The sequence below is a fragment of the Dermacentor silvarum genome, chromosome 5 (genome assembly GCF_013339745.2).
Source record: "Dermacentor silvarum isolate Dsil-2018 chromosome 5, BIME_Dsil_1.4, whole genome shotgun sequence".
Taxonomy (NCBI): Eukaryota; Metazoa; Arthropoda; class Arachnida; order Ixodida; family Ixodidae; genus Dermacentor; species Dermacentor silvarum.
The window spans coordinates 117,526,685-117,552,618 of NC_051158.1; the positions used below are offsets into that span (position 1 = coordinate 117,526,685).

At 45.3% G+C, this 25,934-nt stretch overlaps 1 protein-coding gene across 1 annotated transcript in view; it reads left to right on the forward strand.

The window, feature by feature from the left end:
- The window catches only part of LOC119454362 (fatty acid synthase), a 52,181-nt gene extending 41,239 nt beyond the window's left edge, over positions 1-10,942 (forward strand). Inside the window, exons 9-12 of the mRNA XM_037716314.1 lie at positions 3,066-3,255; positions 5,804-6,033; positions 9,199-9,402; positions 10,895-10,942. Coding sequence (XP_037572242.1) covers positions 3,066-3,255; positions 5,804-6,033; positions 9,199-9,402; positions 10,895-10,942 — 672 coding nt within the window. The remainder of the gene's footprint in view (positions 1-3,065; positions 3,256-5,803; positions 6,034-9,198; positions 9,403-10,894) is intronic.
- Positions 10,943-25,934: the final 14,992 nt, after the last annotated feature.

The window sequence follows — 25,934 nt, forward strand, 5'->3', positions numbered from 1 at the left end:
CTCGTGTTCATCGAGTCTCTCTTCATGTCGGTCTACTTACGCCGCAGCACACCTGCTTACTTAATCAGCTCATGTTTACTACAATTCATATTGCTACCAAAGCCGCTCACCTTACTTCGTATGACATTGCTGAGTTGCTATCGCATTCATTGCTTCGCCCTTAGGGCGAAACTGTGACATTTTTTTTTCTATTTTCTCGAGATGTCAGATAATTCTTACGTCCCCAGAATTGTTTAATTCGTTGTGATAGCAGTCACGTGAGAGCAGTCTGACCATAATATGGTCTTCAGTGAAATTAAAAATATCTATTGCATTATCTCGCGCCCATTGGTTCTTCTGAACATGCAAGAAAATGCTAGTATCAGTGGGAGCATAGCGAAAACATTCAAAGCTATATATACATGAAGGCCTGACCACTTAGCTATACCATTATTAGATGTCTATGCTATTGTATGCTTTCTATGCTTAGCTATGCTATTATATTAGCTATCGGTCATTCAATTAGCCATTCGGATAAAAAATAATACGAGTAAATAAGGTACTGCGCTCAAAGTTTCCTGGTGTCTCACACAAATATTTCGTTTTGCTTTACGTTCTCAGAAGAAGCTTTCCAGTGAAACAACACCTTTTTGATTCCTGCACTCAACAAAGTATGACATGAAAATAAGTTTACACGGGACGAGTTCTCGGTTTATCACCATTACTGCACAAGCGTCCACTGCGATTACACGCAAGCACAAATCAGGACTACTCACCTCCTCCTGTTAATAAAATGCGCGCTGCCGGATGCGAAACCTTTCTTGAAAAGCACTTCAGTTCGACGACATCAAAAGTGTACGATAGGACACTTAATCTTTCCTATAGCACGCTCAGGCTCGCAACTTTTCATATCCCATTCATATCGGAGCTAAACACCTTTTGTTTTTTTAAGACTGAGTAGCCTAATCGGTTAAAAACGCTCTCCTCTACGAGGGACAACAATTTATTTCCTAAAAGGCACCGTCTGCACAACACGCGAACTTCCGTTTCGTTTTATTGGTAGTGCAGGATACGATGATGCCGCATACTGCCGGAGGATAGTTTTTCAGCTGTGTCACGGCACACTTTGTTTATGTGTACAATATGTTATCCTATACAGTCTAGAGTTATAGCACAAACTCGTTCCTCTTTTTGTGGCAATTATTGCATTCGGCTGAACTCAAAATGCACCCGGCTGCACTCTGATGCGAGGATATGGCATCTGTTCTCCAACTCCTTCGGCTAGGACTTCTTCCCGCGACCATTAGTAAATATTCGTCATAGCAATCTCCCTACAACCCTCGCATATTGCTGTAGAAATCTCGACGAGAACTCGCTGAAATCGCGTGTACTCGCCCTTTGGCTTCGTTGAATACAATCAAGCACGTCTATAACGAAGTGCATAGGATATCTGAAATTCTTCGTTATGCAGATTACTTTCTCGTAACGGTCGCGCACTAGCTGCTCATAACAGGGAGGCTAAGCGCGTTGGCCAATATAAAATCGGTATTAACGCGAATTCATGAATTACCAAGAATTCAAAGTAAGTCACAAGTTTTCTGTGCACACACTGTCTGAAAGAATTCGCGAATGGAGCCAACCTTACGGCACCTAGGTTTGCAGCATACTCCTTGGCTGAATGCAAGAACTGCGCAAAGCTAAGCTGCATGGCATCGCATACCGCTATAGCATTCGTTGCCTTAAAAATTATGCGTTCGTTTACAGCAACTTTACTGCTATTGCTTTCCTTGACATTCACGTGTTTTTTCGGCTCAAAAAACTGACAACGTCGTCTATCGTCACTTACAATTATATAATCACGTCGTCATCATCTACGATGTTGTCAGCTCATCAATAGCCCCACCCTATTTTGCGTTACAACAATCAGCGTACGAGTTTATGGATTCCTAGAGCAGTGCAGCAGGACTACGTCTGATATTGGCACGCCGGTCAAGTGCATCACCAACGCTGCCGTTAGCGCTAACGCAAGGCGAACCTTGGTGATATCTGAGAAGGGTAGTGGCCACTGTGCGGCATGGCGTTCGTTGTAAAGCAACAAATCAGCTGTCGGGGAAACGTAATAAATTTCTCCGTTCTACAGGCAAGCTTGTTGTACTGGTCTCCGGTTGAAAGCACTCACAATATATAAAAAATATTATAATATGGCCAGGACAGAACGGACCCTTCGTTATACAGTTTATTTCGCTGTTGAGGAATTCGTTGTAGCGGCATTCGACTGTACTCGGAGCGATCTCGCAGGCGGAAAAACACTTGTAGACCAATTGCTTTGTAATTGGAAGGGAACAAAATAAGTATTTTTTTGAAAGCCTGCTGCGAGGGTTCAGCTATATAATGATGAAATGTTTGCAAACACGTATCTGAAATCTTGCGGGAAAATTTTCAAGCTTTAGCGAGAACACTACGGCAAAGCTGTTGAATGTGCTCCGAGAACTAACAGCCGAGCAACCTAGATGAAGGTAGTTGACAACGGAGGACTTCTCGCAGGTTAGTCGCTGCACTGGTCGTCAGACCACGAGAGAACTTCTACGTGATTTAGCACACAGGCAGCTGTCATCAATGGCCCCAGCCGCCTATATTCAAAAATGTTTACCTCCTTAGGGATGATGGTTTGTTCCATGGCTAACACTCTTACCGGTGGGCTTATAAAGATGTTTATTGTACACAACAGAGACCTCAAGATGCACCTGAGAGAAGCCCTGTTTCAAAGGTGTGTAATGTTCTTGAGCATCAGGTGCGCACCAAAATATCTCTAACAACAGTTTGAAACGATAACTATAAAGTTTATGTTATGCTCTATTTATCTCGTCTATCGGTGGTATAATCATGTTTATCGGAAACAAAATGTCGCCAACAAGGAAAGCTTTATTTGTTCCCATCAACGATATTCGATCTTACCCCTGAATAACGGACGTTAGCCACGCAAGAAACAAAACACCCTTGGTACGCCCATAAGGATGGTATAAATATTGAGTGAGCGTCGAATTTCAAGGGAAAAAAAGAACTGGTGGTTTGCGGCCCGTCCGCAGGTTGCGCTCGTCGATGTCATCCATGCTGTGGGTCTTAGGCCGGATGGAATCGTGGGTCACTCGCTGGGAGAGATCGCCGGTGCGTACGCCGACGGGGGCCTCAGCGCTGAGCAGGCTGTGCTGTGCGGCTACTGGCGGGGCCGATGCACCGATGTGGGCAACCTCCCAAGGGGGCTCATGGCCGCTGTAGGTAAGCAATGGTGCCCGCATTCTCGAAGCAGCGAGCATGATACAGTCACTGCTTTTAAAAACCAGCGTTGTCGTGTGTATTCTAAAGATGGTGATAGCAGTAATGATGCAGCCAAAACCACGGTTAGCTTTGCGTCCGTGGTCAGCCAATCTTCTGCCTAGAACCTCTTAAGTTGGTAACACGAATGTTTCAGGACACGTTGAAAAAGGTCAGGGTTTCACAGGAAGTACACAACTCGCCCAGAACGCCATCCTGACTGTTCCAGGTGTCTCAAAGAAAAATACGCTTTTGAATCTCGTTTCTAAACATTTCGTAGAACGAAGAATCTAAATCCGCAATGGTCTGCTAACTGTTCTCGTGAAAGCGCAATATATCCGATAAGTTACTGCAATGGGAAGATGAAACATTTAATTGCATATTTGCAACTTGAGTCATACCAATAGTGACACCGTACATGCTATGGTCATGCATAACTCGCATGAATGTTTACTGCCGGGGATAGGTTTGAGCCCAGAGAAACTTCCGTTATTGCACTTCGAAGAAACTTTATCGTTCAGCATGGAGTGTCACTTCGTTAGCAGGAAGTTTGAGATTGCAGGCGTCTAGTTAGCAAGCTCTACACCATTAGCTCCATTATAAATGCATGGAGAACGGAAAGATCATTTTGCTAGGTGACAGCATAAGTAGTTTTCATGAGGTCAGGCACGTATAAAATGAAACGCTAAAAATCGGAGTCTGGCTGCTAAGAGCCACTAAACATTTATGCCTCAACTTTTTTTGGGGAAAAAAAGCAGTCATTAGACATAACGAGACATACAAAGTTACGTCGGGCGTCAGCGAAAGCTATCTAGTTCGTCGCCTTGAAGATACGGCAGAAAGGCGGATCTATAAGCAGAATGCTCTTTGGCGACCGCATTCCGTGAACATTCGCACTACCTTCGGAGTACAGTAGTTGAAATATGTACATAGCTGCCTATCATACACGCATACCTTCCTGTCATCCCATGTGCGAGCTAGGAAGCTGGTCAAGCAAGAGGGATGAGTACGTGCCGTAGGGCATTTCGGATGGCATTCAGTGCTAGCGCGGTAGAGGGCTCGCAATTAGAAGTGGCTCTAGGCGTTAAATGCGGTATAGCGCAAGAGTTTAGAGCATAATGTACGTAAAGTCTACAAGAATCAGCCTTCACAACGCCGAAATTAACCAAAATAACGTGGCAAAATCCTTATCAGTTCTGAGGAAGTGGTTTACGTGACAACTGAAAATGCAGTTTGGCAAGTCTCAGCGTTGGTGTTCAGATAAAATATCTGCTTGCTACGCCGTGGTGCAGAGTTAGATTCCCAGTCGCAACCTATTTTTTCCGTAGTTAATCTTTTTTCTCGTTTATGTTTTTAATTTTCTGCAGTGTTTCTCACGTGGCAGAAGAGATTTGTGCCTCTTAGATTTGAAAATGTAGATGACAGTAAGCAACGTGTCCTCAGGGCCATTCGTCAAGATCTAATGTACCGTCGGGTGATACAGATAAGTACTCTTATCACGTTGTTTCTATACAATACGTTCATTATGCTGTTTTACATGCGCTCGGTAGCGGATGTAAGTACAGCGCAAGAAACTTACTAAAGCACGTCACCCTACGATAGGGTGCGTGTGGCAGTCAGGCAGAAAGTGATGACGTGCTGCTTCCTGTGGTCTTGCGTTGTGTAATGTCAGTGACGAAAAGGCTTTCGCTACGTCAGGAAAACTGCCGCACGCAAAAAACACAACTCAAAAAAACTGTGAATTGGTAATCAAACTGAAGTACCCAGCGTAGCAATCGGATATTTTACCTCAACGCTAGGAAAACGGCTCACTTTTGATATCTCCTTGTAGTAATAACCACTGTATAGAAAATGTTCAGTTCCTGTCGTATGTTTTTCTTTTATTTCGACGTTTCTAAAAACCGATTCCTGTACGCTTTGCGTACGTTCTGCCCTAACATTTAACCTATGACGTATTAAACACAAACAGTCAATGCGTGTTTCGTTAGAAAAGCGAGCCCTGAGCTCCGTAGGCACTGATTACCATCGAATTGATGTAGTGTACGTGTTCTCTCAATAACGTTACCAAAGAATCCTATGCATTAATCACTGACTGTACTTTAAGTAGACGAAGCAGCATCAAAGTAAAAGTAAGTATATTCGACTGACATGGCTGAAAATCTTTTCAAACGTATGCATAGCGACGACGTCTTATACAGCGCCGGAACTCACGCTACCAACACCCGCCGCGGTGGCCCAGTCAGCTAAGGCGTTGCGCGGGGGGGGGGGAAGGGACTTACGCTGTCTCCTGCAAAAGCGTCACGAGATATCTGCTTTGAGCGACAAAGCAAACGGTACGACAAGGACCACTCGCTCCTGTTCGCAAACTTAGCCATTGTCTAACGAGTACACTTATGCATTTCCCACCTACTAACACGGAAAAATGAGTGTTCCCCATTCTAAACGTTCCTCTCAAGGGCAATCAGCTTTTATAATCGATGTTGGTCCATTCCACCGGGACATGCACTCGCAGGGTTGACTTGGGAGGAAGCTAAAAGGCGTGGGCGCGATGGCGTGGAAGCTGCGTGCCACAATGCGGAGGATTCTGTGACCGTGTCAGGACCTACAGACGCCATTGACGGCATGGTGAAGGAGCTGCAAGCCGAGAACGTGTTCGCCCGTGTTGTGGACACAATGAACGTGGCCTTCCACAGCACTCAAATGGAACGCGTCGGACCTGCGCTGCTGAAAGAATATAAGAGGGTGAGTGACGGACGAGAAGTGCCCGAGACAACCGCGAAGGAATCCACTGAAGACGCAGTTCTAATACAGTAATGTCGTAATCCTCACCTATTGCTGCTGTAGAGTGTCATAAAAAAAAGTACTGTGGAGAACTGCGGCGTGAGTGTGTACGGCACTTTCGAGCATGGTGGTTCAGCCAGCAGGAGAATGGTGAATATTACATGGATTGGCATAAAGATCGTCGTTGTGACCTAAAACGGCTTTACGACTCAGCGAGTTGATCATTTTCAGGAAAATGTTTCAGTTTAAATGCAGAATTTCGCAATGATTAAGCATAAGCGCTGGAAATTCTTGCCTTTGCACGTTTAGAAATATGCGATTAGTGCCAAATTTTGATAGAGAAAGTGTAATCAATAATACCGAAGCAACTTTCAAGCCATAAGCTCGAAGGTTAGACCAATCCATGTACTACCACTTAATCCCGTGGTACCTGAGCGGTCCCAACTCAGTTTCCTGTATGAATTTTCGCGGCCGCGAATAACGTTTTCAGATCATCAAGCTGGAGCTCGCTGGCTCGTCAGGAACAGAAACCAAACGCCAAACTTACTACAAATGTTGCTAATGCGACCACAAAATTGCATTTTTCTTGATGGCATAACTACATATCCGATGAATGACATTTGTGTTTCAGCAAGAACTTCTGTCGTGATAATGAGAACAGTTCAGAAGTACAGGGACTCATGCGGTTAAGATTGGAAACTTCCCTAAATTAAAGCACGGATTTCACTCGTTACCACAGACAACTTTCTGCTCTCGCTTACCAACGGGAGATTTTCTTACCTTTGACAAAAAGTTTGGGATCATAGGAATCTTTAGGTTACGTTTTATAGAGGGAACTCCTGGCGCCAGTACATTCATCAGACGGCAGACGCGCAATCAGACCACACGGATGTGAGGCGCAGTAAATAATATTACACAAAAAATGTCCCTCTGGCTTCTAAATACCCTGTCGGCTTCATATATTACGCTTCTTCTGGATTATTCGTCACTTCGAATTTGTTATAAATAATTTATCAAGCTTTTTTGCTTATTCACGCCGCACTAAAAGCCTTAAAAGGAAGTTTTAGCTCGGGGCCAACTCTGACGCCACCTATTCTAATAATCGTAAAACGCAGAAGTGCTTTTTATGAGACAACCCCTGATTTGGTTTGAAAGAAATTTGTTGCATGCATGCGACGTAAACTGCATCGCACAAACAAGAATTTAAAATGTCACACAGAAGAGGCTTAGCGAATAGGTATTAAACAGGCCCACGTTGAAATTTTTGTGTAAGGAACACACACTTATAAAAATATTTTCCAATGTACATTAGTAACATGCATACTACGTAGCAGTTCGTCACAGGAATCTGAGATCATAGTGGCCTTGCAAAAATAAAACGTCGTGCTAGTCTGCGTGTGTTATATGCACTTTTAGCATTGCTAAAAATCATTCAGACGTCAGGGGTTCCAGAACATAGGCTCTAAGTAGCGTAAGAGGATTCCTTTTCGGAAATACAGGGAAAAGTGGTCAGAATTAGGAAAAACAAAGCCAATTCATTATCTAAGTTTATATCAAATATCATCCAGGTTTATAGTTATCGTGGTGCTTTCGTCCCGACGTCACTGCCTCCGCTGCCCATCCTACATCTTTAACCTTATTCCATGTAGGTTCACCAGAATGGAACATAAACTTCTGGAAATATTTAGAGTGCCATACTTACTGTATGACATTCTAAATATTTCCAGATAAATTTATCTGGAAATATCGGGCAAAAGGCTCTACCGAAGAAAAATCTCAAGGACGTTCGTACCAAATCGCTTCGACAATATCACTTTCACCATGGCTCAGTGGAACCTATGACGAAAAAGAGTATTATTGTACCACGACAACGACAGAGTCATGTGACGTATTTCCCTCGTCGCGTCAGAGTTTTATCGGACGCTGAACGTTCCGATGATTGTACATACTTGTAATAAGGTGGCCAAATCACATTTATCAACTCTCAAACAGATGTTCAACATACTATCAGTTCGTAGAAGGTTTGCCTTATGCACAAAATTTTCAGCCGGCAACCGCTTTTACCGTGCTTCCAGCGATAGTTTCGGCAAGATGCGAAATGCAGTTATTGGCGCACCTTCTGCCGGAATCTCGAATAAATTCACTAATTACTCAAACAAGGGGATTTGTTTTGCGTACGTCTGATGATTGATTTAAGCGATGTGTTAAGCATTCTCAAATGCTGCAATGACTGAGAGCTTTTTAAACTTGCAATCACATGTCGAGTAATACCAGTTGACCTCCGGTGTCCTTGCAGTGTTATTTTTATTTTATTGCGATAGCAATTATATGGACACTTAAACCGGATTTCTGCCGTCGGCGTCGTCGTCGCCGTCGCCGTGAGGTTCCCTATAGATAAAATCTTCGCCGCGTGCCGTATGCCCGAGCGGAAGCGTGCGGGGACGCGCGCTATCACGGAGAGAATCTCCCACGCGCAAGCAAGGAAGCGGGAAGCCAGCGCCGGAGGGAGCGGGGGGGGGGGGGGGGGGGGGGCGCACTTCCACTCTGCCAACAACCGCGCTCGTCGCTCGCTCGCACCGTCTCTTATCTCCACACGGCTCTGACCTTTATGCGCCGCGTGCATTCGCCGCTCAGTTTCCGTTGAAGCGATAGACCGCACGTACCTTCGCCGCTGCGGCGTATCCGCTCGCTGCCAGAGTTTTGACGGTCGTTGTCTGCAGTCATTCAGTGTGATCTATTCATGTTTGTTTGTGCGCGCTCACACCACGCTTGTTAATTCAGTTAGTAATAGTCGGGCCACATTTTCCAACGCACGCTACACATGCAATGCTGCCCGGATCGGCAGTGCAGCGCTAGAGGTGTGTCCCTTCGCACGCGCTGCCCACGGGAAGCGCTTCTCATCAACACCACCGTTTCACACGCGCCTTCTCGTCGTCATCGAGTCTCTCTTCATGTCGGTCTACTTACGCCGCACCACACCTGCTTACCTTTTATTTTGTACTCCACACCGCTGTTATCGCGTTTCATATTACCTGTATGCAATCCGCCCAGCTTTCAGCAAAATGGCCAAGTAAATGTCACCTAACTTCACCGCCATCCCTTCGTTTGTTTGCGGCCTTCAAACAGGTGATTCCGGAGCCAAAGCCCCGCGGCAAGCGTTGGGTGAGCTCCTCTGTTCCCGAGAGCCGCTGGGAGGAGCCAATCAGCGAGCACTGCTCTGCTGAGTACTTCGTCAACAATCTCGTTTCACCCGTTCTCTTCTGCGAGGCGCTCAAACACGTGCCTAGAGACGCAATCGTGGTCGAGATCGCGCCTCACTGCCTTCTGCTGGTAAGAACGAGCATCCCAACACTTTCGCGCTTACAGTTTTCTTTCTTTTTTTCTGAATAGAGAGACCCCCCCTTAGCCACACGCGAAAGTTTTACGGCGTGCTATACTTTGTTTCATGCATAGCGGGTAGCGCTACGAAGGCTACAGACTTGTCTCAATTCGCACATTCGCAACCAAAAACATTAGTGCGTCACGCATGTAAGCAAAACTTAGGTACGCGTCATGTAATTTGATGCCACATTGTCTCCTTTATTATGACGCAAAAATATATAACGTAAATGTCATATGGAATGCGTCATACATTGGAAAATATTAACCACCAAACGAGTAGAGTAACAGGTTTGTATGAGCAGTTACCGAAGCAAACCACTCGCCTTCGTGACCGAAGTATAATACCTCGCATACTGGGCACACAAACATACTTGTTTGACAGATACTCTCAGCCTTGCACACGCTGTTACAGGAAGTGGGTTATAAAGCGCTCACAGAAGCACAACTGGTACGCATATTTGCATAACACAACAATAACCAAACAATAGTTACGCCGAACAAATCATTAAGCCTCGTTAACGAAAAAATGCACGCGCGCTCTATCAAGATATAAGCGATTTCTACCACGCTTGCTAACATACAAATAAAACAATACGTACCACTATTCTAAGTCAAGAAGTAAAATTCCACTTAAGCCACAACGTCTACAGAATCCGTGTGGACAACATCACGCGGCGTAAATAATGCAAAACAGGAGGATAATTTGTTTCTATAAGCTGTAGTTGTAATTTAAGAACTAGTTATTCCGTAGATGGGGCCGCAGATTAAAAAGAAAAGTGCTTGAGAAACGCGCAGAGTCAGACTTTAATGACCGCCCTACTTGCGTAGCAGGCACGTTTCCTGCTAAGTATGTAACACAATATTCATTTGAAAGGAAAAAATAAAGCTAGATATTTCAGCAGTCTGCGCACCCTGCCTTAGCAGTGTTATTTCAAGAATATACTAGTTTGCACGCCTTTACAGTTTTTCTGGCTTCCGCACACAATGGTCGAACATTCAACATTTTCGTGTAACCCTCATGCTCGAAACTTTTGACTCCAACTACACGTAACTTTGTGTGGGGGGCCGTTATCATGGAATTATCACCGTCATCGCGTGACGCAAGGAGCACATAATGAATCGGAAACTTCGTCAACGTTGTTGTCACCTTATAGAGGAACAAGTGCTCTATCCAGATTCTACACGTCACGTGCACAATGTTATACAATTTCCATTGCACACGAGTGACACCTTGCAATGTGCGTAGTCTTCAGTAATGTCATAATTACAGTCGATCACCTCCGACGACGCCGGTATCATGCGTGCGCCATTATTTAAACCATTCGATTTGTCTGTTACTTCACTGCTGTATTTTCCCTTGCTGTAGAATCGGTTGAAGACCAGCATGATTGATGTCCTGTTGTAGTTTCAAAAAATATTGTGTATATTTTTCCCATTGCAGTCTGAAAGTACCTGCAAGGTCATCCAGATATATTCGTATGATGCGTAGGAAGCTGTTCTTGCACCATAATCCTGGCTTCACTTCAGGCTCGCCGAGCAACTCCGGCATTTTTAGAGTTTCTCAAATCAGCTGGCCTCTGACCACTGCTAGGCTTCATCGTAAGGCCCAAGTGTTAACAATGTCAGTGCCTCCCTTTTCATTCGTTCCTTCGTTTTATTCCTTAAAACCTGCTTCATCCGGCGAAGCGCAGCTTAGTGGGCGCTCTTTCAGCTGACCTCCCTACATTGCCTCTATCTCATCCTGCTCCTACTCGACTTTAAAATCGGCGCATCCCACGCACCTGAGAGGATTCAGTTATAAGCGAACCTTTCTTTGATGTTTGGGGAAATGTCTTCACTTCTCCTTCTTCACTTCTGGGTAGGCCAACGCTGTCGCTCATTGCACGATCTAGTTCCATGTTAACACGACAGCGTTAACGGCCCCGTGTCGAAGAAAATCCGGCGTCGGCTGTGGCGTCCGCGTTAAGCATGGGTGTCCGGCGGAAATAACCATGCCGAACGACATCATCCCTAATTACACCGACCACGCATGCCCTCCGCGTGGCGCAAGGCGTTAGTGAACAAAAATTGAATTTCCCGAAGTAAAATCCCTCACATCGTCAAGTACGACTTAACCACAACCTACACGCGTGATAGCGTCTGATTGTAAATTGAATATAAGAGAAAAAAGCCTGATAAGCAGCCAGGGACCTTTGAATGCTATCGCGTTCCACTCTTAAAGGCGAAGCTTAAGTGTCCTCCAATTCTGATGGTGTTTGGTTGTACTTTGGTTCTAGGCAGCAATGAGAGGAATGTTGAAAACCGAGCCCTTCTAAGTTTTGGAAACGCGTGCGCATCCGGCCACAGCAAACAATTAATAAAAGAACAAAAAAAGGTCCTAGGGCCTTCACATCTTCATATAAGACGGCTTAAATTGCTCCCGTAAAAATGTCTTCCCAGCAATGTATTTTTGTTTAAAAGTGAAGCTGACTTTAAGGGGATCAGCGTAAGCTTAGCTTTTAATTGTAAGCTGGCTTTCCACGTTTTGTGTTGCAGTGAAGCATACTCATACAGAAGAATGTGATGCGAACGGAGCCCGATAACGCTATCGCGTTCCACTCTTAAAGGCTGAGCTTAAGCGTCCTTCAATTTTTTGTTTACTTAGCTCCTTCTCCAGGTTCCGATGCTTCTCTTGTCATCTTCGTCACTTCTGCGTGGCCAACTTCACATTACTGTAGCTGGCTTCACTGCTTCTTTGTAACTCAACGCTGCTCGTTCAACGCAGGCTCTCGTTCCATTCTGTTCACTCTACATGTTGCTCTGCACTCAGTTAACGCCTTCATTAATTAACGACTTCATCACTTCTCTGTAGTTGACTTCAACTGTCTGTTGCCTGCTTCTTCGTTTCTTACCTCTAGTTTTTCTTTGCTATTTTGGCACCTACCCAGAGGCAAATACCCATTGTGGGGGATTGGCCAAGAATGTTAACATACTTAGGGCCACATATGTCCAGCTGCGCAATACCAAGTGGCCCAAATAGCTCATCCGGACATAAACCCAGTCGCTCATGCTCAGGTGCACATATGCAATGTCCCAGCTTGTCTATTCGGGCGCATACACAGCGGTACACGCCAACTGGCACAAGTTGTGTAATCGGCAAGTCAAACAGCAGCTAGCATCTGCAAATTGTAGAAAAGAGGCCCCAAAAAAAACTTGGCCTCAAAATAAAAAGTAAATGCAAATAGCCTGCCATAGCTCGACGTACGTAGCTAAAGAAGAGATCTGTCCGCAGTCGGTTCTGCGTCGTGCGTTGGACTCTGGCACCTCCATTGTCGGCCTCATGAATCGAGACGTGGACAACCAGTCATTCTTCCTGGGCTCGCTTGGCAAGCTCCATACCCTGGGAGTGCAACTGGACCTATCCGCACTCTATCCCCCCGTACCGTGGCCTGTGCCTCGCGGCACGCCGACTATTGGACATCTGGTCAGCTGGGACCACTCGCACCAGTGGGCCGTCGCATCGTGGAAAGACGACCTTAACCTCATAGAGGTGAGTTGGCAGTTATTTGAGAAAATGTCACCGTGCGCGCAGCAGCAGCAAATAATTGTCGAAAATTCACAATTGGTAGACTTGAAGAGAGCGCCATAATCTATGATTTTTTTTTTTACTGTGAGCACGCAGTCCAAATATATTCGGGTGAACAACCAGGTCGATGTCTGAAATGAAATGTAATTAGGGTGTGCGGCTTTTTCACAAACAGACCGAAAGACTTATTCTACGACCGCTTTTAAATTGGCTCCATTGTTATAATTTTAAATACAACTGTCACGTTATCTCTAAAGCTTTAATACATTTTGAAGTGTTCTATAGCTTTAGAGACAGTCGTCGAAAGTGGTTGCAATTTTGACTCAACACTAAATTTCACTGAGCTGATAATTCCACCTGTCGTGTTGCACTTGTTTAGAAGAGCGTTGCTAATCAACGAATGCTTCAAGGCACCGAATAGCTCATCCGTGCAATGTGAGAACATACCGCTCATTATCAATTTGGGGTTAACAAATATGTTCTGACACAAAAAGTCATAAAGCAATGAGGAAAGATTATAAAAAAATATTATAACCGTCTATATGTAAGAAAAAGGCCCAGATATGTTTTCATTAAGCAGTACTTGTCGATTCGCTCGTGATTAAATTTGATATCCAGAAGGCAACTTCCCGAAACTTTAGAATCATAGCAATGCCGTGTCATGTTTGGCCTGGGCAATATACAGGGTATCCCAACTATCATGCACCAAGGTTTTAAAATATGCAATTGCCACGTAGCTGGACAGAACCAAGGTAATGTTGTTTGCGGTCGGTTGGATATACTCAGATTATTTTGTACAATCCGCCTACTTACATAATTAATCCTAATTATTAAATCAACTTTTCGAATATTATAATTACATGAAAAGTGTCGATCAGAAAATTGTAGAGCACAATGAAAAACTCGCGATATAGAGTTCTGTTGCTCAATACGTGCTACCTTAAACTGGTTTTCATCATCATCATCATCAGCCTATATTTATGTTCACTGCAAGACGAAGGCCTCTCCCTGTGATCTCCAATTACCTCTGTCTTGCGTTAGCTGATTCAAATTTGCACCTGCAAATTTTCTAATTTCATCAACCCAACTAGTTTTCTGCCGTCCTCCACTACGCTTCCCTTCTCTTGGTATCCATTCTGGAACTCTAATGGTCCACCGGTTATCCATCCTACGCATTACATGGCCTTCCCAGATCCATTTTTTTCCTTTTAATGTCAACCAGAATATCGGCTATCCCCGTTTGCTCTCTGATCCACCCCGCTTTCTTCCTGTATCTTAACGTTAGGCCTTACATATTTCGTTCCATCGCTCTTTGTGCGGTCCTTAACTTGTTCTCGAGCTTCTTTGTTAGCCTACAAGTTCCTGCCCCATATGTTAGCACCGGTAGAATGCAATGATTGTACACTTTTCTTTTCAACGACAGTGGTAAGCTCCCAGTCAGGATTTGGCAATGCCTGCCGTATGCACTCCAACCCAATTTTATTCTTCTGTAAATTTCTTTCTCATGATCAGGGTCCCCGGGCGAGTAATTTACCTAGGTAAACATACTCCTTTAGCGACTCTAGAGGCTGACTGGCGATCCTGAATTCTTGTTCTCTTGCCAGGCTATTGAACATTATCTTTGTCTTCTGCATATTAATCTTTAACCCCATTCTTACACTTCCTCGGTTAAGGTCCTCAATCATTCGCTGTAATCCGTCCCCATTATTGCTGAATAGGACAATGCCATCTGCAAACGAAAGGTTGCTAAGACATTCGCGGTCGTTCCTCACTCCTAAGCATTCCCCGTCAAAGAGCTTGAATACTTCTTCTAAGCATGCAGTTAATAGCATTGGAGAGATTATGTCTCCTTGCCTGACCCCTTTCTTAATAGGTAATTGTCTACTTTTCTTGTGAAGAACCAAGGTTGCTGTGCAATCCTTGTAGATATTTGCAAGATATTCACGTATGCCTCCTGTACTCCTTGATTACGCAATGCCTCTATGACTGCTGGTATCTCTACTGAATCAAATGCTTTTTAATAATCTTTGCATAATCTATGCGAGGCATAGCATATACATACACTTAAATATATGCGGTAATTTTCGGTAAAGGACAGCGCGGGACGATGCCGACACCGGATTTTCTGCGACACGAGGCCCTTAACGATGTCGCGTTAAAATAAATATTTGCTCTCGCTTAGTCCTGCAGTTGGCATAAATATAGGCTGATTATGAAGCTGATGATGTCAGAATAAGCTGGCGCAAGACAGGGGTAATTGGCGATCGCAGGGAGAGGCCTTCGTCCTGCCGTGGACATAAAATATAGGCTGATGATGATGATGTCAGAACGAAAGCCCCCGTTTTGACGAAGTCCCTTGTCGAAACGTTGATACTGGCCTATCGGATTTCTAATTCACCCACTATTTATTATATGCAGAATATATGTATTTGTGAACCATGCCTCTAGAGAGAGTTGGTACCTCGGCGCGGCACGTGAAAAAATAGAAAATAAACATAACTATTACAGAATACTAACCCTAACAATAATAAACCAATCTAAAACGTAAGAAATGAGTCCAATAAAATTACCGATATGAATAAACAAACTACCCAACCTAGATTTACCATGTATTCAACAGTATACCATCCGTGGGTGCTATAATGTAAATCTATTCCAAACTTTTCTATTCCATTTTGCAATCAGCCCTCCACAATTGGTCACACGTTTTTCAAGCCGCCGCCACTTCGCTTGTCTGTCAAGCGACGTCAGGAAAACCTTGAAAGTGAAAGCTCCTCACCTGATATGACATGTACACACTAGTTATGCAGGATGAGTCCCATCAAAAGAAAAGTGATTATTTCCGATTTTACCATTCTATGCCACCCACCTGGGGACAAGCGTCATCGTCTGCTCTTTAAATAAAGTTTGTATATCTCTCTCCTCCATCAGCCCTCGGTAACTGGTGAAAAGTGTTCGAGTTGTGCCCACTTCTCCTGCCTATCACGCGACGTCAGAAAACCGGGAAAACGCACCGCGTCAAAGTGACGTGTACGCAGTAAACATGCATTAATATGCAAAACAAAATCATTTTTTTTCTGGATAGCCGGAGACTGCTCCTTTCGGAAAAGAATAGAAGGTGGCTGCCCCCCGATCAGTCTGGCACTGGCTACTCGGCGCTGCCGGGAGGAATGGACTTATTTAGGTGTAATAAAAAAATTTCCGTTGCTATGTAACGCTATCGTGCCCTTTCGGCACGTACACGACATTGATGGGCCAAATTCTCTTCGCTGAGGATCCATTTTATTTGCATTTGTACCCTTCCGTTGCACGCCGCCGTGATTTTCTACCAGACCCCGGAAGCTAAGCAAGAAGAAGCGCGCCAATCGTAAACACCGGCACCAGCCTGCTCATCAGGTTATCTACTTTCGTTGCGCTACCTTAGCCCTACGGAAGCCCTCTCCACTTATGCATGCTCATCGCCTCTGTTAGTCAATCACATAAGAAAAACCTGTCAAATAAGGGAACGCTATTCGCATTGAAAGCAAACAAAATTGGCCTCCTATAAACGAGGAGAGCCTTTCATTCACCTGTTCAAACAACACTGCGAATCACCGCCTGGTGCTTGCGTAGGCGGTTACGTAAATGTGACATCAGTGGATTGAAATAAAAACAGATTGGGATAGTTTTACGTTATATGACCCATAATACGGCTTCCGTGGCTGTGAATAGCGCTGGCTGACATTCCACCGAGCTCATTTTGTACATATACGCAAATACTCAAGAAAGTAGGTGGAAAGGTGGCCGACGTGATATACTGCAGTGCAAAAAGCGGCACACCACGTACGCATAGTGGTTGCGCCACCCGTATGGTGGCGTGGGTTCGGCTCCCACCTCCGGCAAGTTGTTTTCGTGCACTATCATTTACGTTTACCTCATTCTTATTAAACTTCAAATAAAATTGTCAGTTAACTTCCCGTATGCTTTCCGCGGAGTATGTTTGCTTCAGATGGTTGCAACATTGTTATTTGGAACATCAAACTTGCAGTAGGATGATCATCGCTAGGTAACCACGTTATCTATCATGCGCAGGGAAAGGACGATATTACAAACATTGACATCGGCAAAAACGAGGCGAACGCTTACCTGGCTGGGCATCGGTTGGCCGGCAAGGCGATATTCCCGGTCGGTGGTCACCTGGTGCTTGCGTGGAAGTCTCTGAGTAAACGTCGGGGTCAATATATGGAGGAGCTGCCCGTCATCTTAGAGAACATCACGGTTCACAGGAACATCGTCCTGCCTGAGACGGGTATGGAGCGAGCAAATGAGGCGCACATATATACACCGTTGTGTACCACGAACATTCCAGCGGGATTACTGAAATTATACAAGGAACGTATAGCTGTGTTAGTAGGGGAAGTAGTCATAGTGCATAGCGCGTGAGAGAAATTAAGTTTTTTCACGATATACTTTAGCATGACAGAATTGAGGCGCGCGCAATCATCCGAAATGAAAGACAATGAAGACAAAGAAAGGATGTGGAAAGGTTGAACGATGTGTAAGTTATACTTTATGGATATGTAAAAATAGTTGGATAAACGAACATAGCAAAATAAATATTAATATTAGTAGCAGCCATTAGCAGTTAACAGTAGCAGTAGCAGTAGTAGTAGTAGTAGTAGTAACTCATTTCACTAATAATGTCGACGTTAATGCGATTAACCTTGAAGCAATGTAGTGACACGGCGTATTGCGCCTCAAAGACGTGTTATGTATGAGACGAGCATGCAGCAGGATTTCTCTCGCGCGCTTCCCTCTTGACAAACTACGCCACCTGGTGGTGCCGCCAAGAAGTCCGCGCTTAGCACGTGTGCGAGTATATGTTCAGGCGAGATTGTCTGAACATATATGATGCGGTTTCGATTCTACGCAGCGCCAAACAACGCTGTCTCGAGGTGTCTCGTTTGTTAATCGACGGAGGACACCGGGGAAACTTACTACAAACATCGTCATACACATAAAAACACTAATCTTATCAAACAGATAAAAAAGACGAAAGAAAATGAAGTAAGCGATCTCTCGCACCGTTTCTGATAAGGATGTAAACGTTAAAGTTTCGTTACACATTGCACATTATCACACCCATTCCACCAAACATACGTACATTTGGAGCAGCGCAGAGTTATCTGTGAACATTGTGAAGCACGGCAGATAACAGCCGTATCACACTTTTGAACAAATTATTAAGGCATTGCTTACAAAGACTTCATAGTTAACCTACACGCTTCAAAGCTTCGGTCCAAATCACCTTCAAGTAGCCACTATTTTATTGAAATATAAATTATGTGCAATTCTTTGTCTTCGCAGGGAAACTGGAAAACATTGGTTGGTGATTGGGTCCATGTTGATATCACCTTGTGCGATTAATGCTGACTGTTGTTTCTTTCCTTATTTCCTTGTTTTTCCTTTCCTGCTGACGATTCTTGTGTGTACATTTGCCTAGCATCGTCGGTAGAATAAAAGTTAAAAGTCAGCGCTCTTTTCTATCTGTCTCTATCGTCGTCCCTTCTTTGTTATTTTTCGCGCTGTTACATAAGTTGCAATGAACCAACTAGCCCAGCAAGCCACCCTTCTGCAAAACTGGGAAACTTTGTAAGCGTTTAATATAACACATCTCTTTAAGAAGCAGGCTGAAAACGAGGGTTTAGCCATTTTCATTTAACCCATTACGTGCTTCAAAACTTGAAAGTTTGCTTGCGTATTGCCCCAAACATTCCTCACATTCCGTGAACATAGAAACTTTGTGAGTGATCTAGTTTTTTGACCAGAAAACCTAGAATTATAGCTGCGTTAAGAGCTTCGCAGTAAAAATTGTACTGCTGTGTTTGCGCGACCAGTGCGTTAAATATTGTACTGATGATGTCTGCGTTATATGAACAGAAAATTTATAGAATAATTAAACTTGTAATAAGAAATTATCCTTACACATCTCAAAGTCTTATTTATACGGCTGACATTAGTGCAATACTAGCAGTTGACATGGAAACTAAAGCTTTCCTTTTTGGCACTTTGTGCCTACATCTCAGTGTCACAGCCCTCAGTGCGACGTCCTAAACGTTGTAGTAATTGTGCGCATATAGGCTGTTTTTCGTTTTGTGTCGAAAAGAACTTGGAGCTTCCTAAATTGAATCTCTTGACCCTTCCAAATAGTAATTATTTCTTTATTAATGAACGGTTACCAAATGCCAAAACGGTGCCAAAATTCGTGACGGCACGATGAACTGAGCGTTAATTTTAAGGTGACGTCACCACCTGTCTGTCGTTGTTGCGCATTTCCTGTGGTACGATGCCTGCAGTTTCGGTAATACTGGCATCTCTGGCATTACAAGAGTGTAATTCAAGCGATCCGACTCTGCCTAATATTCATGTTAAGTATCCCATTTGGATGAGTGCTGGCACATACATTCAAAGTTGTAGAAAGTGTTTCACCCGCGCATTTACACATAAAATAATCACCTTGCAAAGTATGATTGCTCGGAAACAGTTATCAGGTATTTCAATTTCACACCAAAGTCGGTCGGGAAATTAACAGAGCTGGCTTCATGCACTTGATCACGATCATGATAGTAGTATTATAGTTGGCTAAGTGGGACGACGTTGCTCATGAAAATAAAATAAAGAATGCTGCGTGCGTTTCTTCTCGTGCGTTTGGTAGGAACGGATGAGCCAGTGTACCAAGACTTCATGACGTATCCACCATACCTGCAAACAAAAATTATAGTACATTATTCACCTGCCGCGGTTACTCAGTGGCTGTGGTGTTGCGCTGTTAAGCACAATGACGACTTGGATTCCCGGCGTGCCACGCTTTAGCTGCACGTTAAGAAGCCCAAGTTGTCACAATAAGTGTGTAACTCTCGACTACTCCGTCATAACCGACTGGGAAGTTTCGAGATGTTAATCCGCATAGTTTCTAATGCGTAGCATTCTTATCGAGTTCAAAACAGGTTTCTCTTCCCGGAATCTAGTCGGCGTCCGCACGTTTTCATGGGCCGATCCAGCACCGTTGAAAAAATGTGGGCCGATGTACTGCGGGGGCCAATCCGTATCTGTCGCTGGGTCTGTCCCACAGGGTACGGGCGCTCTTTAATGAGTCTTTTGGATGCCCACTTTATTCACTGGATATCACAACAACAAACATCACCTACATAGTGACATAAACGCAATGCTTCGCATTACGCAGATGTCAGAGGAGTTGACTATGCTTTGCATTGTATCAATAGTAATTCAATTAGGATGCTGCAAAACATTCAAGCATTCTTTCTATAATTTATTGGGTATCTACTTTCACGTAGCACAAAGATCAGAGTAATCGAATGTGTCGATTGGGTGATCCTGTGAGCATTAAATATTCATTGGTTTACACGGCACTCTAATATACGTATTAAAGCGACAGTGCGCTTCGTTGAATGCCTTAAAGAGAATCTCCCGTGAACCAGGCACTGTGCGACTCATCACCATCGTGCACTCCTCTGGCGAGTTCGAGGTGATGGAAGACGGCACGCTGGCCGCAAGTGGCTGCATTCGCGCGGTCCAAGGTGGAGCCTCGCCGATCGACACGGAGTTGCCGGTGGCCTCTACCGAGGGCATAACGTACGAGCTGGACGCCGAAGACATATACAAGGACCTCGCCGTTCGTGGTCATGACTACCAAGGAGCTTTCCGAGGCATCATGAAGGCTGACATTCAAGGTGAGATTTTTCAAGTTGAGAACACTATCCCGAAATGGATATGTGTTCTAGACTCTTTCATAGACTAATCCAGGAGACAGCGCAGTCTAAAATAAGGGCCGATCCCGAAGGTAGATCAGTCTAAAAATGTGGGACGTTCCCGTCGGTAAGTTCAGTCTGCCATTTGAGCCGATTCCGGAGGTTGTGAAGTCAAAAATGTGGGCCGATTGCGAAGAAAATCTAGTAATCAGTCCTACTCCCAAGACAATCCTATAGTCCCCTCACGTGAGTGTTGACACGCAAGCGTACCGTGCGTAACAGGTTACTCTCAACCCCCCCCCCCCTCACTCAGGAAGACGTTTTCTTTGATCGACGTCAAATAGAGAGAGAGAGAAATCACTTTATTCTGAGATTAAAAAAAAAAAAAAAAAGCATCGACGCCCTCAGTCCAGGGCGTCACTTGCGGCGTGCTTCAGCGCTAGGCCGATGAAGTCCGCAAGGAATCGTTGGTCGTGAAGGGTGGTTGCGGCGGTCAGCCACTCGGAGGAAGGGGTAGGTGGGAGGGATGAAGGTTTGGGTAGGGGGGGTAGTTTTGGATGGCATTGCCATAGGATATGTGATGTGTTGGGGGGATAGGCACCACAGTGGCTACAGCGAGGGAGGTCTTCAGTAATTATGCCTTGCAGGAGGTGTTTCCGTGCTGGAGTGAGCAGGGTGTTCGTCTGGGCTTGTCTGATGAGTGTGCCCTGTGTCCTTGTAATGTCTTGGTGTAGCTTAGGGTATATCCTACGCTCGTCCCTAAATGGTTGCAATTGTGGTGGAGGCGTTGGTGAGATTAATAGATTTGGCCGGGGGATGTTGGGAGCCTGGAGTATCATATCGCAGGCAAGCAGGTTAGCTCGTTCATTCCCCAACATCCCCTCATGACCAGGAATCCAGACAATCTCTACCTGCCGATGGAGACATTCTTGTAACTGTTGTGTGATATGTTTAGGTAAGTCGTCATGTATGAGTTTTCTACATGCTGACATTGAATCAGTAAATATGATGGGTGTAGTGATGAGTGTTACTGGGAGATGTTGTATCGCTGCTACTACCGCTTGTAGTTCTGCTGTGGTCGTATCAGTGTTTGGAATTAATTCACTGTGTATCGTCCGAAGTGTGTGATCTACCACCGCTATAGAAGTGCCTTTGTCTTGAACACTAGCATCTGTATAGTAATATGTGCCGTGTGGGTTGCGTCCTATGTATCTTTTGAAGTATGCTACTCGCTGTGTCCGCCTAGCCTTATTAATCACGGGGTGCATGTGTCTGGGGAGTGGCGCGATCTTGAGCAGTGACCTAGTTTGCGGTGGAAGTGACAGTGTGGCTGGTATGGGTGTGGGTGATGGTTGAAAGCCCACACTGTCAAGTATGTGTCTGCCCTGCGCAGTTTGTTGCAGTCGGAGTTCTTGTCTCCGTTTGTGAATGGTGACTATTTCGGTGATGGTATTGTGACAACCCGTGTCGTTAAGTAGTTGTGTGCTCGTGCTGACGGGGAGTCCCAATGCTAGCTTGGTAGCCTTGCGAATTAACGCATCGATGCGTGCCGTATCTTGTTTGCGAAGATTGGTGTAAGGCAAATGGTATCGAAGTCTGGATATCAGTAACGCGTCGCGAAGGCGTAGCATGTCTGCTTCTTTTAGTCCCCGGTTTCTATTAGATACCCTTCGCATCATGTGAAGAACTTGCTCTCCTTGTCTAAGCAAGTGTTGTATTGTAGCGGCGGGGCCACCGTCTTTCTGTACATGGAGGCCTAAAATCCTTAGACATTTGGGCTGAGGTATGGGTGTGTTCTCACACATAATTGTGATGCATGGGGGTTTCCACCTGGGGTTGTGCACTAGGAGAAGTCCTGATTTTTCGGGAGCGCATCCAAGTCCAATTTGTGCCGCCGCAGCCTGAACAATGTTGAAAGCCTCTTGAAGGGTGTCTTGTATAAAACCTGGGGATCCTCTTTTTATCCAGATCGTGATGTCATCGGCATAAATTGTGTATTTGATGTCTGGAACTTGTTGTAGCGCCCTGTGTATTCTACACATGGCAAGGTTGAACAACGTGGGGGATATGACTGATCCCTGCGGTATGCCTTTCTGAGGGTGCGGGTAAGCCTTTGACGTCATGCTACCTACGCTAATCGTGAAGGTGCGTTCCTTCAGAAAGCTACGGATGTAATTGTATAGTTTTACGCCACATGCAGTACCTGCAAGTTCCTGTAGCATGCTGTCGTGTGTCACATAATCGAAAGCCTTTCTAAGGTCTATTGCAAGGATGGCTCTTAGTTGGGCCATGCTGGGTTCTCGGGTGATATCTTCCTGTAGTTGGAGCAACACGTCCTGTGTAGATATGTGCTGCCGGTATCCTATAAGGGAGTGTGGCAAATATGCCCTTCTATCTAGATGTGTACGGAGCCTATTGAGTATTATACGCTCTAATAGTTTCCCCACACAAGAGGTGAGAGAAATTGGTCTGAGATTTTCAACCGCTAGGGGTTTTCCCGGTTTCGGTATGAACACTATCCTAGCCGTCTTCCATTCCTGTGGGAGCTGACCTGTATTCCATGCTTTGTTCATTTGTTGAAGGAGGAATTCATAGTCGTCATTGGTGAGATTTCGAAGCTGCGATGTTGTGATTTGATCGGGTCCGGGAGTTTTATTGGATTTTGTCTCGGCTATCGCTTGCTTGAGCTCCTCAAGTGTAATTTCGCCACTAAGGTTAGGGTTCGTGGGCTCTGGGCCTGTGTAATCGGCATACTGAGGTTTACATGCTGTGGCTATGTGCTTATCATGTAGTTCTTGGAATAGATCCTCCGGTGTTTGGTAGCCGTCAAGCAGCTTGCGGAGTGAGCTTGTTGTTTCGGTTTTGGTCTGTGCTGGGTCTAAAAGAGCCCTTATAAGGTGCCAGGCCGACCCCAGGTGTAGTGTATTGCTCAGATTGTCACATGTAGTATGCCAGCTTTCGAGGGTGAGATGGTCTGAATACGCGGCAATCTCTTCGTTTAGTAGCCCTATGCGCCTTCGGAGTTTCGTATTCGTTTTGTTTCTTTTCCATCTTTTTATCAGGCCCTGTCTCGCTTCCCACATGTGAAGAAGATGCGTATCTATGTTGGGTGTGTGTTCTGTTTCACTAATTTCTGTGGTATGTGCTTTCACGCGCTTCTTCAGAGACTCGCTCCATGACTGTAGTGTATGCTCCGTTATATCTCCCAATTGTTCTTTTCTAAAGCTAGTCCAGTCTGTTAAGCGGCGCTTGCGTGTTCTTCGTTTATAACATCCTGTGTGCAGTATTATTTTTATCAGGGTATGGTCACTGGAAAGCGTGTCGTGTGTATTGATCCACGATGCATTTATGGGGCCTTTAAGTAGTGTTAGGTCTGGGGTGGTGTCACGCTCGACAGAGTTTCCGTGTCGCGTGGGTGAGTCGACATCGTTTAGCACCGTGAAGTTTTCCTGTTGTATGATCCGGTTGACATAGGTGCCTTTTTGGGTATTTTTTGAGTACCCCCAAGACGTATGGGCCGCGTTAAAATCTCCAGCAATTAAATGTGTGAAATGTCTTGCAGGGCGCATATGTGTTACTTCCGCGAGAAAATCTGCTTTCTGTTTTGGTGAACTGTACACATTTGTTATGTACAGGTGATGAGAGCTACTTGGCTTATTTGTTTGTGTGGGATATATCCTAATGCTTAGGCTTTGCGGTGTGTCATGAACATGTGCTGCCGTGAGGTCTTTACGAACCATGATAGCGATTGGCGCACTTTCTTTGTGGGTGCAAAAAGTTCTGTAGCCTGATAAGTTCGGTGTGTGGTTTGCTTCCTGAATGAGTAAAACGTCCGGGCGACGATCCTGTGCGGCAATGTACTGCGTGAGCAAGCCTCGCTTCTTAGAGAAGCCCCTGCAGTTCCATTGCCACACAGTGAGATCATCGGCCATGGTGCTATCACTCATTTTGGATTGCATTCGGTGAGGGGTATGGAGTGGTGCGCGCAGTGCTTGTTTGCCTACGCGACCTAGTAAGTTCTGCTTCGTCGTAGCGTTTCAGTTTGCTGCTGCACACGTCCAGTTGTGCTGTTATTGGCTGGAGTGCGATTTCTAACTGCGGCATGAGTAGAGCATCTAACTTCCTGGTTATAATGGTGTCGATGAGGGATTCGATCTTTGGCATAAGGCGCGTCATGAACTCTTCTAAGGCTGCTGTAATCTTAGCATCTATCATGGCGTCGAACTGTTCAAGGCGCTGTTCGAGTGTCTGACTCGTTGTAGCTTGGCATCGTGCTCGTTTTGGTTCCGGCGATTGTGTATCTACATCAACCTCTTGTGCAGGCAGTGCAGTTTCAGCAGTAGAATTTGTCGGGTTGTCTATGTTTGTTGTGTCCATGCTGTCTGATGGCGTGTCCGCTGTGTTGGATAAAGCTCGTGCCCCTTGTGTATTAGGGTGTGGCGGTGCGACTTTCGTTTTCATGAGAGCGCGTCGATAGTCGAGTGTTGCTTGCTTTGTGAGTGATTTAACAGTACGGGTTGAAGAGAGGCCTTGGGAAGGAGGGGTATCGAGTGGCTGACTCACCTTAGCTTCCCTTGTTGTACTGGGGCTCCCAGAGAGGGCCTTCACAGAGGCTATAGAGGTGTTGCGCACTATGGGTCCCTGGACAGTGGGGCCGGTTCTGCTGCGGCTTCTACTGCGGCTGCTACTGGGGCTCCTGTGGCGGCTCCTGTGGCGGTTCCTGTTCCGTTCTGGGCTCTGGCTTTCCTCTCGAACAATGACGACTTTGTGGGTAGGTGCAGGTGGTGTTTCACCTTGAACATGGATCTCTGGGTTGGCATGTTGTCTATGTCTTAGTCGCTTGAGGTAGGCTGCCCGGCGCACCGCTTGGTCTGCTGCCTTACGGGTCTCGCAATCTGGATCATCTGCCGCATGGTCCTTTCCGCAGTTGGGACAGCCAGGTTTGCAGTGGTGTGCGCTGTTCGAGTCGGTCGTTGTGTGCCCACAAATCTTGCAACGGTTAACATTGCTGTTGGGGCAGACATCCAGTCTGTGGCCGATAGCTAAGCAGGCGGTGCAAAATTGAGCTCGGGGTTGGTGTGGAACGCAGCGGAGGATGCCCCCTCTGTAGATAACTTCATATGGGATGTACGTGCCTCGAAACGTGACAAGGGCCGTTGCGGTGGCAC